The 13,151-nt window shown below is 47.4% G+C and overlaps 1 protein-coding gene across 1 annotated transcript in view; it reads right to left on the bottom strand.

Annotated features, from left to right (window-relative positions):
• Positions 1-13,151, bottom strand: part of LOC129842936 (intermembrane lipid transfer protein VPS13C-like) — a 194,313-nt gene that overhangs the window by 152,377 nt on the left and 28,785 nt on the right. Inside the window, 6 exon segments of the mRNA XM_055911643.1 lie at positions 1,757-1,816; positions 2,469-2,548; positions 6,141-6,294; positions 7,280-7,380; positions 8,698-8,773; positions 10,275-10,407. Of these exon segments, the coding sequence (XP_055767618.1) occupies positions 1,757-1,816; positions 2,469-2,548; positions 6,141-6,294; positions 7,280-7,380; positions 8,698-8,773; positions 10,275-10,407 (604 nt within the window).

The raw sequence follows: 13,151 nt of genomic DNA, 5'->3' as shown, positions 1-13,151 counted from the left end.
TACTACTAGGATCCTACTAGAACTACTGAGCCACATCAATACAGATACCTACTAGTAGAATCCTACTAGAACTACTGAGTCTAACTACTACTAGGATCCTACTGGGACTACTGAGTCTAACTACTACGAGGATCCTACTGGGACTACTGAGTCTAACTACTACTAGGATGCTACTAGAACTACTGAGTCTAACTACTACGAGGATCCTACTAGGACTACTGAGTCTAACTACTACTAGGATCCTACTGGGACTACTGAGTCTAACTACTACTAGGATCCTACTGGGACTACTGAGTCTAACTACTACTAGGATCCTACTGGGACTACTGAGTCTAACTACCACTAGGATCCTACTAGAACTACTGAGTCTAACTACTACTAGGATCCTACACTGGGGTCTTACGGGTGATCCCACAATCCTAATACTACAACGGCTTTCCTTGAACTGTTTATTAACATGAGCCTATCATGGGAGCCATTTATTAATATTAAAAAAATGAAGATTAAAAAAATATTAAAATTAAAAATGATCCATCTGTATCCTTTTATCCAGCAAACCTGTGGCCTTTCATCCAGCATCCATACCATAATGACTTGATATCAACCTGGCAACAAGATCATGACATCTATTCAGGGATCACTGCACAGTGTGTGTGAGAGTGAGAGAGAGTGAGAGTGAGAGAGTGTGTGTGTCCAAGGCAGAGGCTGCATGACTAAGGTCTCTGACAAACAAATCCCTTTAACCTTTTGTCAGCCATCACACTAAAAAACTGTGTGGTAAAACAGGACTGGAAAGTGATTAACCTATGCCATTAAGATTAATATTAATATATTCAGTTTTTCTCACGTTGGTTCTGAAATAGAGTGAAAACCAGACGTGTGCCAACACAGAGACTACTATTGATTCAAAAACCTCTATTGTTTTTAAGGCGGGGCCTAAACAACTTCAACCCAACTGTGTAACTCCCTCGCCAGAGGCTAACGAGTGTATTCTAGGAGGACTGAATAGAACTGACTAGAACTGATATGCTAAGGACTGAATTCTAGGAGGACTGAATAGAACTGAGACTAGGAGGACTGACTAGAAACTGATAGGCTAAGGACTGAATTCTGGAAAGGACCCTGCTCTCATTCTAAATGTTCTCAGTCCGTCCTCTGTAGATCTATAGCTGGGTAACCAATGAGAGGACAGCACCCTGGAAAGGACCCTGCTCTCAGTCCATCCTCTATAGATCTATAGCTGGGTAACCAATGAGAGGACAGCACCCTGGAAAGGACCCTGCTCTCAGTCCATCCTCTATAGATCTACAGCTGGGTAACCAATGTGAGGACAGCACTCTGGAAAGGACCCTGCTCTCAGTCCATCCTCTATAGATATACAGCTGGGTAACCAATGAGAGGACAGCACCCTGGAAAGGACCCTGCTCTCAGTCCATCCTCTATAGATCTACAGCTGGGTAACCAACGACAGACAGCACCCTAGAAAGGACCCTGCTCTTAGAAAGCATCATGAAGAGTCATTGAGGAAGTGGTTAGCATACAACTGGCTCTATAAAAATACTGTGAAGAAAAAACAGAACGTGGTGACGAGGAGATGTGTTAGGGGGGGGACACAATACCTTCGCAATAATTATCAGCGGTTACCTTGGTTACTCAGAGGGAAAAAAACACTACCAATTCATATCAAATGAGAACTTGTTCTCAACTAGCCTACCTGGTTAAATAAAGGTGAAATAAAACATTTTTTAAAACATACCTTCAGGTTTTGCTCAGTGTTGTCAAACGTGGTCTGGAAATTAGGCCCGTTGATATCAGCCTGTAGGAAGGGATAGCATGTCGTTAATACACACACTTCCTGCTCCGGAAAACACTTCCTGCTCCGGAAAACACTTCCTGCTCCGGAAAACACTTCCTGCTCCGGAAAACACTTCCTGCTCCGGAAAACACTTCCTGCTCCGGAAAACACTTCCTGCTCCGGAAAACACTTCCTGCTCCGGAAAACACTTCCTGCTCCGGAAAACACTTCCTGCTCCGGAAAACACTTCCTGCCCTGGAAAACACTTCCTGCCCTGGAAAACACTTCCTGCCCTGGAAAACACTTCCTGCTCTGGAAAACACTTCCTGCTCTGGAAAACACTTCCTGCTCTGGAAAACCACTGCTTAGCTCATATAAGATATCCATAGAAAGACCAACGATACAAATATTGGGATTTGTCTTTCTAAAATAAGATATTGTGCTTGTGAACTTGGGCAAAATGCAATAAATAGAGTGAGTGAGAGAGAGAGCGAGAGAGAGAGGGAGCGAGAGAGCGAGGGAGCGAGAGAGCGAGGGAGCGAGAGAGAGAGAGAGCGAGGGAGAGAGAGAGCGAGGGAGAGAGGGAGAGAGAGAGAGAGAGAGGAGATATCGATTTGAAACCAACAGAAGGAGTGAATGACAAAAAGGACCAAGTGAGTAAAACTTGACTTACTTTGGTGTACTCCACTTTGAGCAGGTCAGAGCCGTGCTTGTCTGAGGAGCTGATCAGGTGCAGAGGCTGGTTATTGGAGTCTGGAAATTAACATCATTCATTACGTTAGAAAAGATGCTGGTCGCTCTTCAACTGGAACGTGATGACGATTAAAGAGCGGGGAGGGGCAACTGACGATTAAAGAGCGGGGAGGGGCAACTGACGATTAAAGAGCGGGGAGGGGCAACTGACGATTAAAGAGCGGGGAGGGGCAACTGACGATTAAAGAGCGGGGAGGGGCAACTGACGATTAAAGAGCGGGGAGGGGCAACTGACGATTAAAGAGCGGGGAGGGGCAACTGACGATTAAAGAGCGGGGAGGGGCAACTGACGATTAAAGAGCGGGGAGGGGCAACTGACGATTAAAGAGCGGGGAGGGGCAACTGACGATTAAAGAGCGGGGAGGGGCAACTGACGATTAAAGAGCGGGGAGGGGCAACTGACGATTAAAGAGCGGGGAGGGGCAACTGACGATTAAAGAGCGGGGAGGGGCAACTGACGATTAAAGAGCGGGGAGGGGCAACTGACGATTAAAGAGCGGGGAGGGGCAACTGACGATTAAAGAGCGGGGAGGGGCAACTGACGATTAAAGAGCGGGGAGGGGCAACTGACGATTAAAGAGCGGGGAGGGGCAACTGACGATTAAAGAGCGGGGAGGGGCAACTGACGATTAAAGAGCGGGGAGGGGCAACTGACGATTAAAGAGCGGGGAGGGGCAACTGACGATTAAAGAGCGGGGAGGGGCAACTGACGATTAAAGAGCGGGGAGGGGCAACTCCAGTCCTCTGATTGGTTTCACACTTTAACCCCGCCCCGGCTAACACACCTGACTCCAATAATCAACTAATCATGGCTGGAGATGCCCATCGCTGTTATAAAGGGGTAGAATCAACTAATCATGGTTGGAAATGCCCATTCCTGTTATAGAGGGATAGAATTAACTTGACGTTGGAATTTATATAAATCATAGCGTTTTCCTGTTTACAGACACCCCATGGCCCAGTCTATATCCTACATGGGCTGCTACTACCATGGCTGTACTGAAGTGGAGGACTTAATCCCAGATACAGTCTCTACTGTAGTCCTACTGTACCTGTGATCTCACAGTAGACTTAATCCCAGATACAGTCTCTACTGTAGTCCTACTGTACCTGTGATCTCACAGTAGACTTAATCCCAGATACAGTCTCTACTGTAGTCCTACTGTACCTGTGATCTCACAGTAGACTTAATCCCAGATACAGTCTCTACTGTAGTCCTACTGTACCTGTGATCTAACAGGAGACTTAATCCCAGATAGTCTCTACTGTAGTCCTACTGTACCTGTAGTCCTACTGATCTCACAGTAGTCCAGGCCTACTTTACGCAGATGAGGGTGGTTAGGGGTTAGGGTTAGTTAGGGTTACTAGTACCTCGTATCTCACAGTATTCTAGGCCTACTTTACGGAGATGAGGGTGGTTAGGGGTTAGGCTTAGTTAGGGTTACTAGTACCTCGTATCTCACAGTAGTCCAGGCCTACTTTACGGAGATGAGGGTGGTTAGGGGTTAGGCTTAGTTAGGGTTACTAGTACCTCGTATCTCACAGTAGTCCAGGCCTACTTTACGGAGATGAGGGTGGTTAGGGGTTAGGGTTAGTTAGGGTTACTAGTACCTCGTATCTCACAGTAGTCCAGGCCTACTTTACGCAGATGAGGGTGGTTAGGGGTTAGGGGTTAGGGTTACTAGTACCTCGTATCTCACAGTAGTCCAGGCCTACTTTACGGAGATGAGGGTGGTTAGGGGTTAGGGTTAGTTAGGGTTACTAGTACCTCGTATCTCACAGTAGTCCAGGCCTACTTTACGGAGATGAGGGTGGTTAGGGGTTAGGGTTAGTTAGGGTCACTAGTACCTCGTATCTCACAGTAGTCCAGGCCCACTTTACGGAGGTAGGCTGTGATGGTGAGGTCATACGTTAGGGTTAGTTAATTAGTTTGGGTCACTAGTACCTCGTATCTCACAGTAGTCCAGGCCTACTTTACGGAGATGAGGGTGGTTAGGGGTTAGGGTTAGTTAGGGTTACTAGTACCTCGTATCTCACAGTAGTCCAGGCCTACTTTACGGAGGTAGGATGTGATGGTCATAGGTTAGGGGTTAGGCTTAGTTAGGGTCACTAGTACCTCGTATCTCACAGTAGTCCAGGCCTACTTTACGGAGATGAGGGTGGTTAGGGGTTAGGGTTAGTTAGGGTTACTAGTACCTCGTATCTCACAGTAGTCCAGGCCTACTTTACGCAGATGAGGGTGGTTAGGGGTTAGGGTTAGTTAGGGTTACTAGTACCTCGTATCTCACAGTATTCTAGGCCTACTTTACGGAGATGAGGGTGGTTAGGGGTTAGGCTTAGTTAGGGTTACTAGTACCTCGTATCTCACAGTAGTCCAGGCCTACTTTACGGAGATGAGGGTGGTTAGGGGTTAGGCTTAGTTAGGGTTACTAGTACCTCGTATCTCACAGTAGTCCAGGCCTACTTTACGGAGATGAGGGTGGTTAGGGGTTAGGGTTAGTTAGGGTTACTAGTACCTCGTATCTCACAGTAGTCCAGGCCTACTTTACGCAGATGAGGGTGGTTAGGGGTTAGGGGTTAGGGTTACTAGTACCTCGTATCTCACAGTAGTCCAGGCCTACTTTACGGAGATGAGGGTGGTTAGGGGTTAGGGTTAGTTAGGGTTACTAGTACCTCGTATCTCACAGTAGTCCAGGCCTACTTTACGGAGATGAGGGTGGTTAGGGGTTAGGGTTAGTTAGGGTCACTAGTACCTCGTATCTCACAGTAGTCCAGGCCCACTTTACGGAGGTAGGCTGTGATGGTGAGGTCATACGTTAGGGTTAGTTAATTAGTTTGGGTCACTAGTACCTCGTATCTCACAGTAGTCCAGGCCTACTTTACGGAGATGAGGGTGGTTAGGGGTTAGGGTTAGTTAGGGTTACTAGTACCTCGTATCTCACAGTAGTCCAGGCCTACTTTACGGAGGTAGGATGTGATGGTCATAGGTTAGGGGTTAGGCTTAGTTAGGGTCACTAGTACCTCGTATCTCACAGTAGTCCAGGCCTACTTTACGGAGATGAGGGTGGTTAGGGGTTAGGGTTAGTTAGGGTTACTAGTACCTCGTATCTCACAGTAGTCCAGGCCTACTTTACGGAGGTAGGATGTGATGGTCATAGGTTAGGGGTTAGGCTTAGTTAGGGTCACTAGTACCTCGTATCTCACAGTAGTCCAGGCCTACTTTACGGAGATGAGGGTGGTTAGGGGTTAGGGTTAGTTAGGGTTACTAGTACCTCGTATCTCACAGTAGTCCAGGCCTACTTTACGGAGATGAGGGTGGTTAGGGGTTAGGCTTAGTTAGGGTTACTAGTACCTCGTATCTCACAGTAGTCCAGGCCTACTTTACGGAGATGAGGGTGGTTAGGGGTTAGGCTTAGTTAGGGTTACTAGTACCTCGTATCTCACAGTAGTCCAGGCCTACTTTACGGAGATGAGGGTGGTTAGGGGTTAGGGTTAGTTAGGGTTACTAGTACCTCGTATCTCACAGTAGTCCAGGCCTACTTTACGGAGATGAGGGTGGTTAGGGGTTAGGGTTAGTTAGGGTCACTAGTACCTCGTATCTCACAGTAGTCCAGGCCTACTTTACGGAGGTAGGCTGTGATGGTGAGGTCATACGTTCTCATCTTGCCCTCTGCTCCCAGCTGAGACACGCTGAGGGCTAACAGGGTGTTCTCCTGGTCAGCCTGACGCGTCAACTCCAACAGCACCTGGGGAACGTCACCAAACAACACCTCAATAACATGATAACGCTTTAGACAGTGGTCCTGTGACCCTGTGGTCCTGTGACCCTGTGGTCCTGTGACCCTGTGACCCTGTGGTCCTGTGACCCTGTGACCCTGTGACCCTGTGACCCTGTGACCCTGTGGTCCTGTGGTCCAGTGACCCTGTGGTCCTGTGACCCTGTGTTCCAGTGACCCTGTGACCCTGTGGTCCAGTGGTCCTGTGACCCTGTGGTCCTGTGACCCTGTGGTCCTGTGACCCTGTGTTCCAGTGACCCTGTGGTCCAGTGACCCTGTGGCCCTGTGGCCCTGTGGCCCTGTGGCCCTGTGGTCCTGTGACCCTGTGGTCCTGTGACCCTGTGGTCCTGTGACCCTGTGTTCCAGTGACCCTGTGGCCCTGTGGCCCTGTGACCCTGTGGTCCTGTGGTCCTGTGACCCTGTGACCCTGTGACCCTGTGGTCCTGTGACCCTGTGACCCTGTGGTCCTGTGGTCCTGTGGTCCTGTGGCCCTGTGGTCCTGTGGCCCTGTGGCCCTGTGACCCTGTGGTCCTGTGACCCTGTGGTCCTGTGGTCCTGTGACCCTGTGACCCTGTGACCCTGTGGTCCTGTGGTCCTGTGGCCCTGTGACCCTGTGGTCCTGTGGCCCTGTGGCCCTGTGACCCTGTGACCCTGTGGTCCTGTGACCCTGTGACCCTGTGGTCCTGTGGTCCTGTGACCCTGTGGTCCTGTGACCCTGTGGTCCTGTGACCCTGTGACCCTGTGGTCCTGTGGTCCTGTGATCCTGTGATCCTGTGACCCAGAGGTCCTGTAGTCCTGTGATCCTGTGACCCAGAGGTCCTGTAGAGCATAGCGCTTGCAACCCCAGAGTTGTGGGTTCGATTCCCACTGGGGGTCACCAATAGAAAAATGTATTGCTTTGATTATTGGGTTATTCGAACATTATAGAGAAAAACATTACAAAACCACTCCGTACCGCTTTGACTTCAAACTTGAAGTGCAGGTCAGTCAGCTCCTCTGTGACAGAGGGCTGGTGTTCCTCATCCACAGACATATAATACGACTCTCCATCTGAGTCTGGGGAGGAAGACATACAGATTACATATAGATTATATACATACTACATACAGATTACATACAGATTATATACATAATACATACAGATTACATACAGACTACATATAGATTATATACATACTACATACAGATTACATACAGATTATATACATAATACATACAGATTACATACAGATTATATACATAATACATACAGATTACATACAGACTACATATAGATTATATACATACTACATACAGATTACATACAGATTATATACATAATACATACAGATTACATACAGACTACATATAGATTATATACATACTACATACAGATTACATACAGATTATATACATAATACATACAGATTACATACAGACTACATACAGACTACAAATAGATTACATACAGATTACATACAGATTACAAATAGATTACATACAGACTACATATAGATTACATACAGATTACAAATAGATTATACAGACTACATATAGATTGCATACAGACTACATACAAACTACATATAGATTACAAATAGATTATACAGACTACATACAGACTACATAGTGTAAAGAGATCACACATACACTGAGTGGACAAAACACCAGGAACACCTTCCTAATATTGATTTGCAACCCCCCTTTGCCCTCACAACAGCCTCAATTCGTCGGGACATGGACTCCACAACGTGCCGGAAGCGTTCCGTTCCTCCTGGTCTTTGTTCTTCAGTAACAGATGGTCCTTCTGTCTCCTGGTCTTTGTTCTTCAATAACAGATGGTCCTTCTATCTCCTGGTCTTTGATTTTCAATAACAGATGGTCCTTCTATCTCATGGTCTTTGATTTTCAATAACAGAAGGTCCTTCTGTCTCCTGGTCTTTGATCTTCAGTAACAGATGGTCCTTCTATCTCCTGGTTTTTGTTCTTCAGTAAGATGGTCCTTCTATCGCCTGGTCTTCGTTCTTCAGTAACAGATGGTCCTTCTATCTCCTGGTCTTCGGTAATAGTTGCCATGGAAATGCCCTTGTTTGTCTGATCCAGTTCAGATGAAGGGGGTTGAGCCGCTGACTAAAATACAGTCTTCTGTTACCTGAGGGGGGGGGGGGGGGGGCTGTTGTATTCTGGCTTGCACTCGACATCGACTCACCTTCCCCAACGGACAACTCTGAGGCATGACATCCATTTTATACAAAGACCAGGAGACAGGAGGAGAATCCCATCTAGTATCAGATTACCTGACCCCTAATTATAACCGTTAAGAGTGGTCAGATAACAGCAGACCCTGGATCAGTTCCTGCAGAAACAGTTTAGTGAAGAACCAGCCACCCTCACCTGTCTCTATTGCATCTAGCAGCACCGGGGTCTGTAAACCCAGGACGTTGGGCCTGGCCTCAGACAAATACAGCATCTAGTGGAGACAAGATGGGGGGGGGGGAGAACAGTTGATTGCCAATCCTATTAGACATGATGAACTGTACCAATATAATGGGTGTGTGTAGGCTACTCTACTGGTGAACTGGGGCATACCAACTGTCCCCAAAATATAATGGGGGTGTGTAGGCTACTCTACTGGTGAACTGGGGCATACCAACTGTACCAATATAATGGGTGTGCGTAGGCTACTCTACTGGTGAACTGGGGCATACCAACTGTACCAATATAATGGGTGTGTGACAGCTACTCTACTGGAACATACCAACTGTACCAATATAATGGGTGTGTGTAGGCTACTCTACTGGTGTACTGGGACATACCAACTGTACCAATATAATGGGTGTGTGTAGGCTACTCTACTGGTGAACTGGGGCATACCAACTGTACCATTATAATGGGTGTGTGTAGGCTACTCTACTGGTGAACTGGGACATACCAACTGTACCAAAATAATGGGTGTGTGTAGGCTACTCTACTGGTGAACTGGGACATACCAACTGTACCAATATAATGGGTGTGTGTAGGCTACTCGCCTGGTGAACTGGGGTATACCAACTGTACCAATATAATGGGTGTGTGTAGGTTACTCTACTGGTGAACTGGGGCATACCAACTGTACCAATATAATGGGTGTGTGTAGGCCACTCTACTGGTGAACTGGGGCATACCAACTGTACCAATATAATGGGTGTGTGTAGGCCACTCTACTGGTGAACTGGGGCATACCAACTGTACCAATATAATGGGTGTGTGTAGGCTACTCTATTGGTGAACTGGGGTATACCAACTGTACCAATATAATGGGTGTGTGTAGGTTACTCTACTGGTGAACTGGGGCATACCAACTGTACCAATATAATGGGTGTGTGTAGGCCACTCTACTGGTGAACTGGGGCATACCAACTGTACCAATATAATGGGTGTGTGTAGGTTACTCTACTGGTGAACTGGGACATACCAAATGCACCAATATAATGGGTGTGTGTAGGCTACTCTACTGGTGAACTGGAACAATATAATGGGTGTGTGTAGGCTACTCTACTGGTGAACTGGGGCATACCAAATGCACCAATATAATGGGTGTGTGTAGGCTACTCTACTGGTGAACTGGGGCATACCACATGCACCAATATAATGGGTGTGTGTAGGCTACTCTACTGGTGAACTGGAACATACCAAATGCACCAATATAATGGGTGTGTGTAGGCTACTCTACTGGTGAACTGGGGCATACCAACTGTACCAATATAATGGGTGTGTGTAAGCTACTCTACTGGTGTACTGGGGCATACCAACTGTACCAATATAATGGGTGTGTGTAGGCTACTCTACTGGTGAACTGGGGCATACCAACTGTACCAATATAATGGGTGTGTGTAAGCTACTCTACTGGTGTACTGGGGCATACCAACTGTACCAATATAATGGGTGTGTGTAGGCTACTCTACTGGTGAACTGGGGCATACCAACTGTACCTTCTGGGTGGGGGTGGAAGGGGTGGAATCACTCTGGGGCAGGGGGATGCTGTTGACCAGGTCCAACACTCCCTGGATCTTCTGGTCTGAGATCTTCACATGGAGGAGAGGCAGTTCTCCAGACACCTTGAATCTGGAACACAGTAGATACCAGGGGTTTACTAATCTGGAACACAGTAGATACCAGAGCTTTACTAATCTGGAACACAGTAGATACCAGAGCTTTACTAATCTGGAACACAGTAGATACCAGATCCTTACTCATCTGGAACACAGTAGATACCAGAGGTTTACTAATCTGGAACACAGTAGATACCAGAGGTTTACTAATCTGGAACACAGTAGATACCAGGGGTTTACTAATCTGGAACACAGTAGATACCAGAGGTTTACTAATCTGGAACACAGTAGATACCAGAGGTTTACTAATATGTAACACAGTAGATACCAGATCCTTACTAATCTGGAACACAGTAGATACCAGAGGTTTACTAATCTGGAACACAGTAGATACCAGAGGTTTACTAATCTGGAACACAGTAGATACCAGAGGTTTACTAATCTGGAACACAGTAGATACCAGAGGTTTACTAATCTGGAACACAGTAGATACCAGAGGTTTACTAATATGTAACACAGTAGATACCAGATCCTTACTAATCTGGAACACAGTAGATACCATACCAGAGCTTTACTAATCTGGAACACAGTAGATACCAGAGCTTTACTAATCTGGAACACAGTAGATACCAGAGGTTTACTAATATGTAACACAGTAGATACCAGATCCTTACTAATCTGGAACACAGTAGATACCAGAGGTTTACTAATCTGGAACACAGTAGATACCAGATCCTTACTAATCTGGAACACAGTAGATACCAGAGGTTTACTAATCTGTAACAGAGTAGATACCAGAGGTTTATTAATCTGGGACACTCAGCTCCCTCAGCCTGGTTAACAGCCTGGTGTTACCTAGCCATCCTGGTTAACAGTCTGGTGTTACCTAGCCATCCTGGTTAACAGCCTGGTGTTACCTAGCCATCCTGGTTAACAGCCTGGTGTTACCTGGCCATCCTGGTTAACAGCCTGGTGTTACCTAGCTCAGCCTGGTTAACAGCCTGGTGTTACCTAGCCATCCTGGTTAACAGTCTGGTGTTACCTAGCTCAGCTCCCTCAGCCTGGTTAACAGCCTGGTGTTACCTAGCCATCCTGGTTAACAGGCTGGTGTTACCTAGCCATCCTGGTTAACAGTCTGGTGTTACCTAGCCATCCTGGTTAACAGTCTGGTGTTACCTAGCTCAGCCTGGTTAACAGTCTGGTGTTACCTAGCCATCCTGGTTAACAGTCTGGTGTTACCTAGCCATCCTGGTTAACAGTCTGGTGTTACCTAGCCATCCTGGTTAACAGCCTGGTGTTACCTAGCCATCCTGGTTAACAGTCTGGTGTTACCTAGCCATCCTGGTTAACAGTCTGGTGTTACCTAGCCATCCTGGTTAACAGTCTGGTGTTACCTAGCCATCCTGGTTAACAGCCTGGTGTTACCTAGCTCAGCTCCCTCAGCCTGGTTAACAGCCTGGTGTTACCTAGCCATCCTGGTTAACAGTCTGGTGTTACCTAGCTCAGATCCCTCAGCCTGGTGAACAGCCTGGTGTTACCTAGCCATCCTGGTTAACAGCCTGGTGTTACCTAGCTCAGCTCCCTCAGCCTGGTTAACAGTCTGGTGTTACCTAGCTATCCTGGTTAACAGCCTGGTGTTACCTAGCCATCCTGGTTAACAGCCTGGTGTTACCTAGCTCAGATCCCTCATCCTGGTTAACAGTCTGGTGTTACCTAGCCATCCTGGTTAACAGTCTGGTGTTACCTAGCTCAGTCTGGTTAACAGTCTGGTGTTACCTAGCTCAGCCTGGTTAACAGCCTGGTGTTACCTAGCCATCCTGGTTAACAGCCTGGTGTTACCTAGCCATCCTGGTTAACAGCCTGGTGTTACCTAGCCATCCTGGTTAACAGCCTGGTGTTACCTGGCCATCCTGGTTAACAGCCTGGTGTTACCTAGCTCAGCCTGGTTAACAGCCTGGTGTTACCTAGCCATCCTGGTTAACAGTCTGGTGTTACCTAGCTCAGCTCCCTCAGCCTGGTTAACAGCCTGGTGTTACCTAGCCATCCTGGTTAACAGTCTGGTGTTACCTAGCCATCCTGGTTAACAGTCTGGTGTTACCTAGCCATCCTGGTTAACAGTCTGGTGTTACCTAGCTCAGCCTGGTTAACAGTCTGGTGTTACCTAGCCATCCTGGTTAACAGTCTGGTGTTACCTAGCCATCCTGGTTAACAGTCTGGTGTTACCTAGCTCAGCCTGGTTAACAGACTGGTGTTACCTAGCCATCCTGGTTAACAGTCTGGTGTTACCTAGCCATCCTGGTTAACAGTCTGGTGTTACCTAGCCATCCTGGTTAACAGCCTGGTGTTACCTAGCTCAGCTCCCTCAGCCTGGTTAACAGCCTGGTGTTACCTAGCCATCCTGGTTAACAGTCTGGTGTTACCTAGCTCAGATCCCTCAGCCTGGTGAACAGCCTGGTGTTACCTAGCCATCCTGGTTAACAGCCTGGTGTTACCTAGCTCAGCTCCCTCAGCCTGGTTAACAGTCTGGTGTTACCTAGCTATCCTGGTTAACAGCCTGGTGTTACCTAGCCATCCTGGTTAACAGTCTGGTGTTACCTAGCTCAGCCTGGTTAACAGCCTGGTGTTACCTAGCTCAGATCCCTCATCCTGGTTAACAGTCTGGTGTTACCTAGCCATCCTGGTTAACAGTCTGGTGTTACCTAGCCATCCTGGTTAACAGCCTGGTGTTACCTAGCCATCCTGGTTAACAGCCTGGTG

The sequence above is a fragment of the Salvelinus fontinalis genome, unplaced genomic scaffold (assembly GCF_029448725.1).
Source record: "Salvelinus fontinalis isolate EN_2023a unplaced genomic scaffold, ASM2944872v1 scaffold_0075, whole genome shotgun sequence".
Lineage (NCBI taxonomy): Eukaryota > Metazoa > Chordata > Actinopteri > Salmoniformes > Salmonidae > Salvelinus > Salvelinus fontinalis.
The sequence above is the reverse complement of the archived record's forward strand: the minus strand, read 5'-3'. Positions and strand labels throughout refer to the sequence as shown.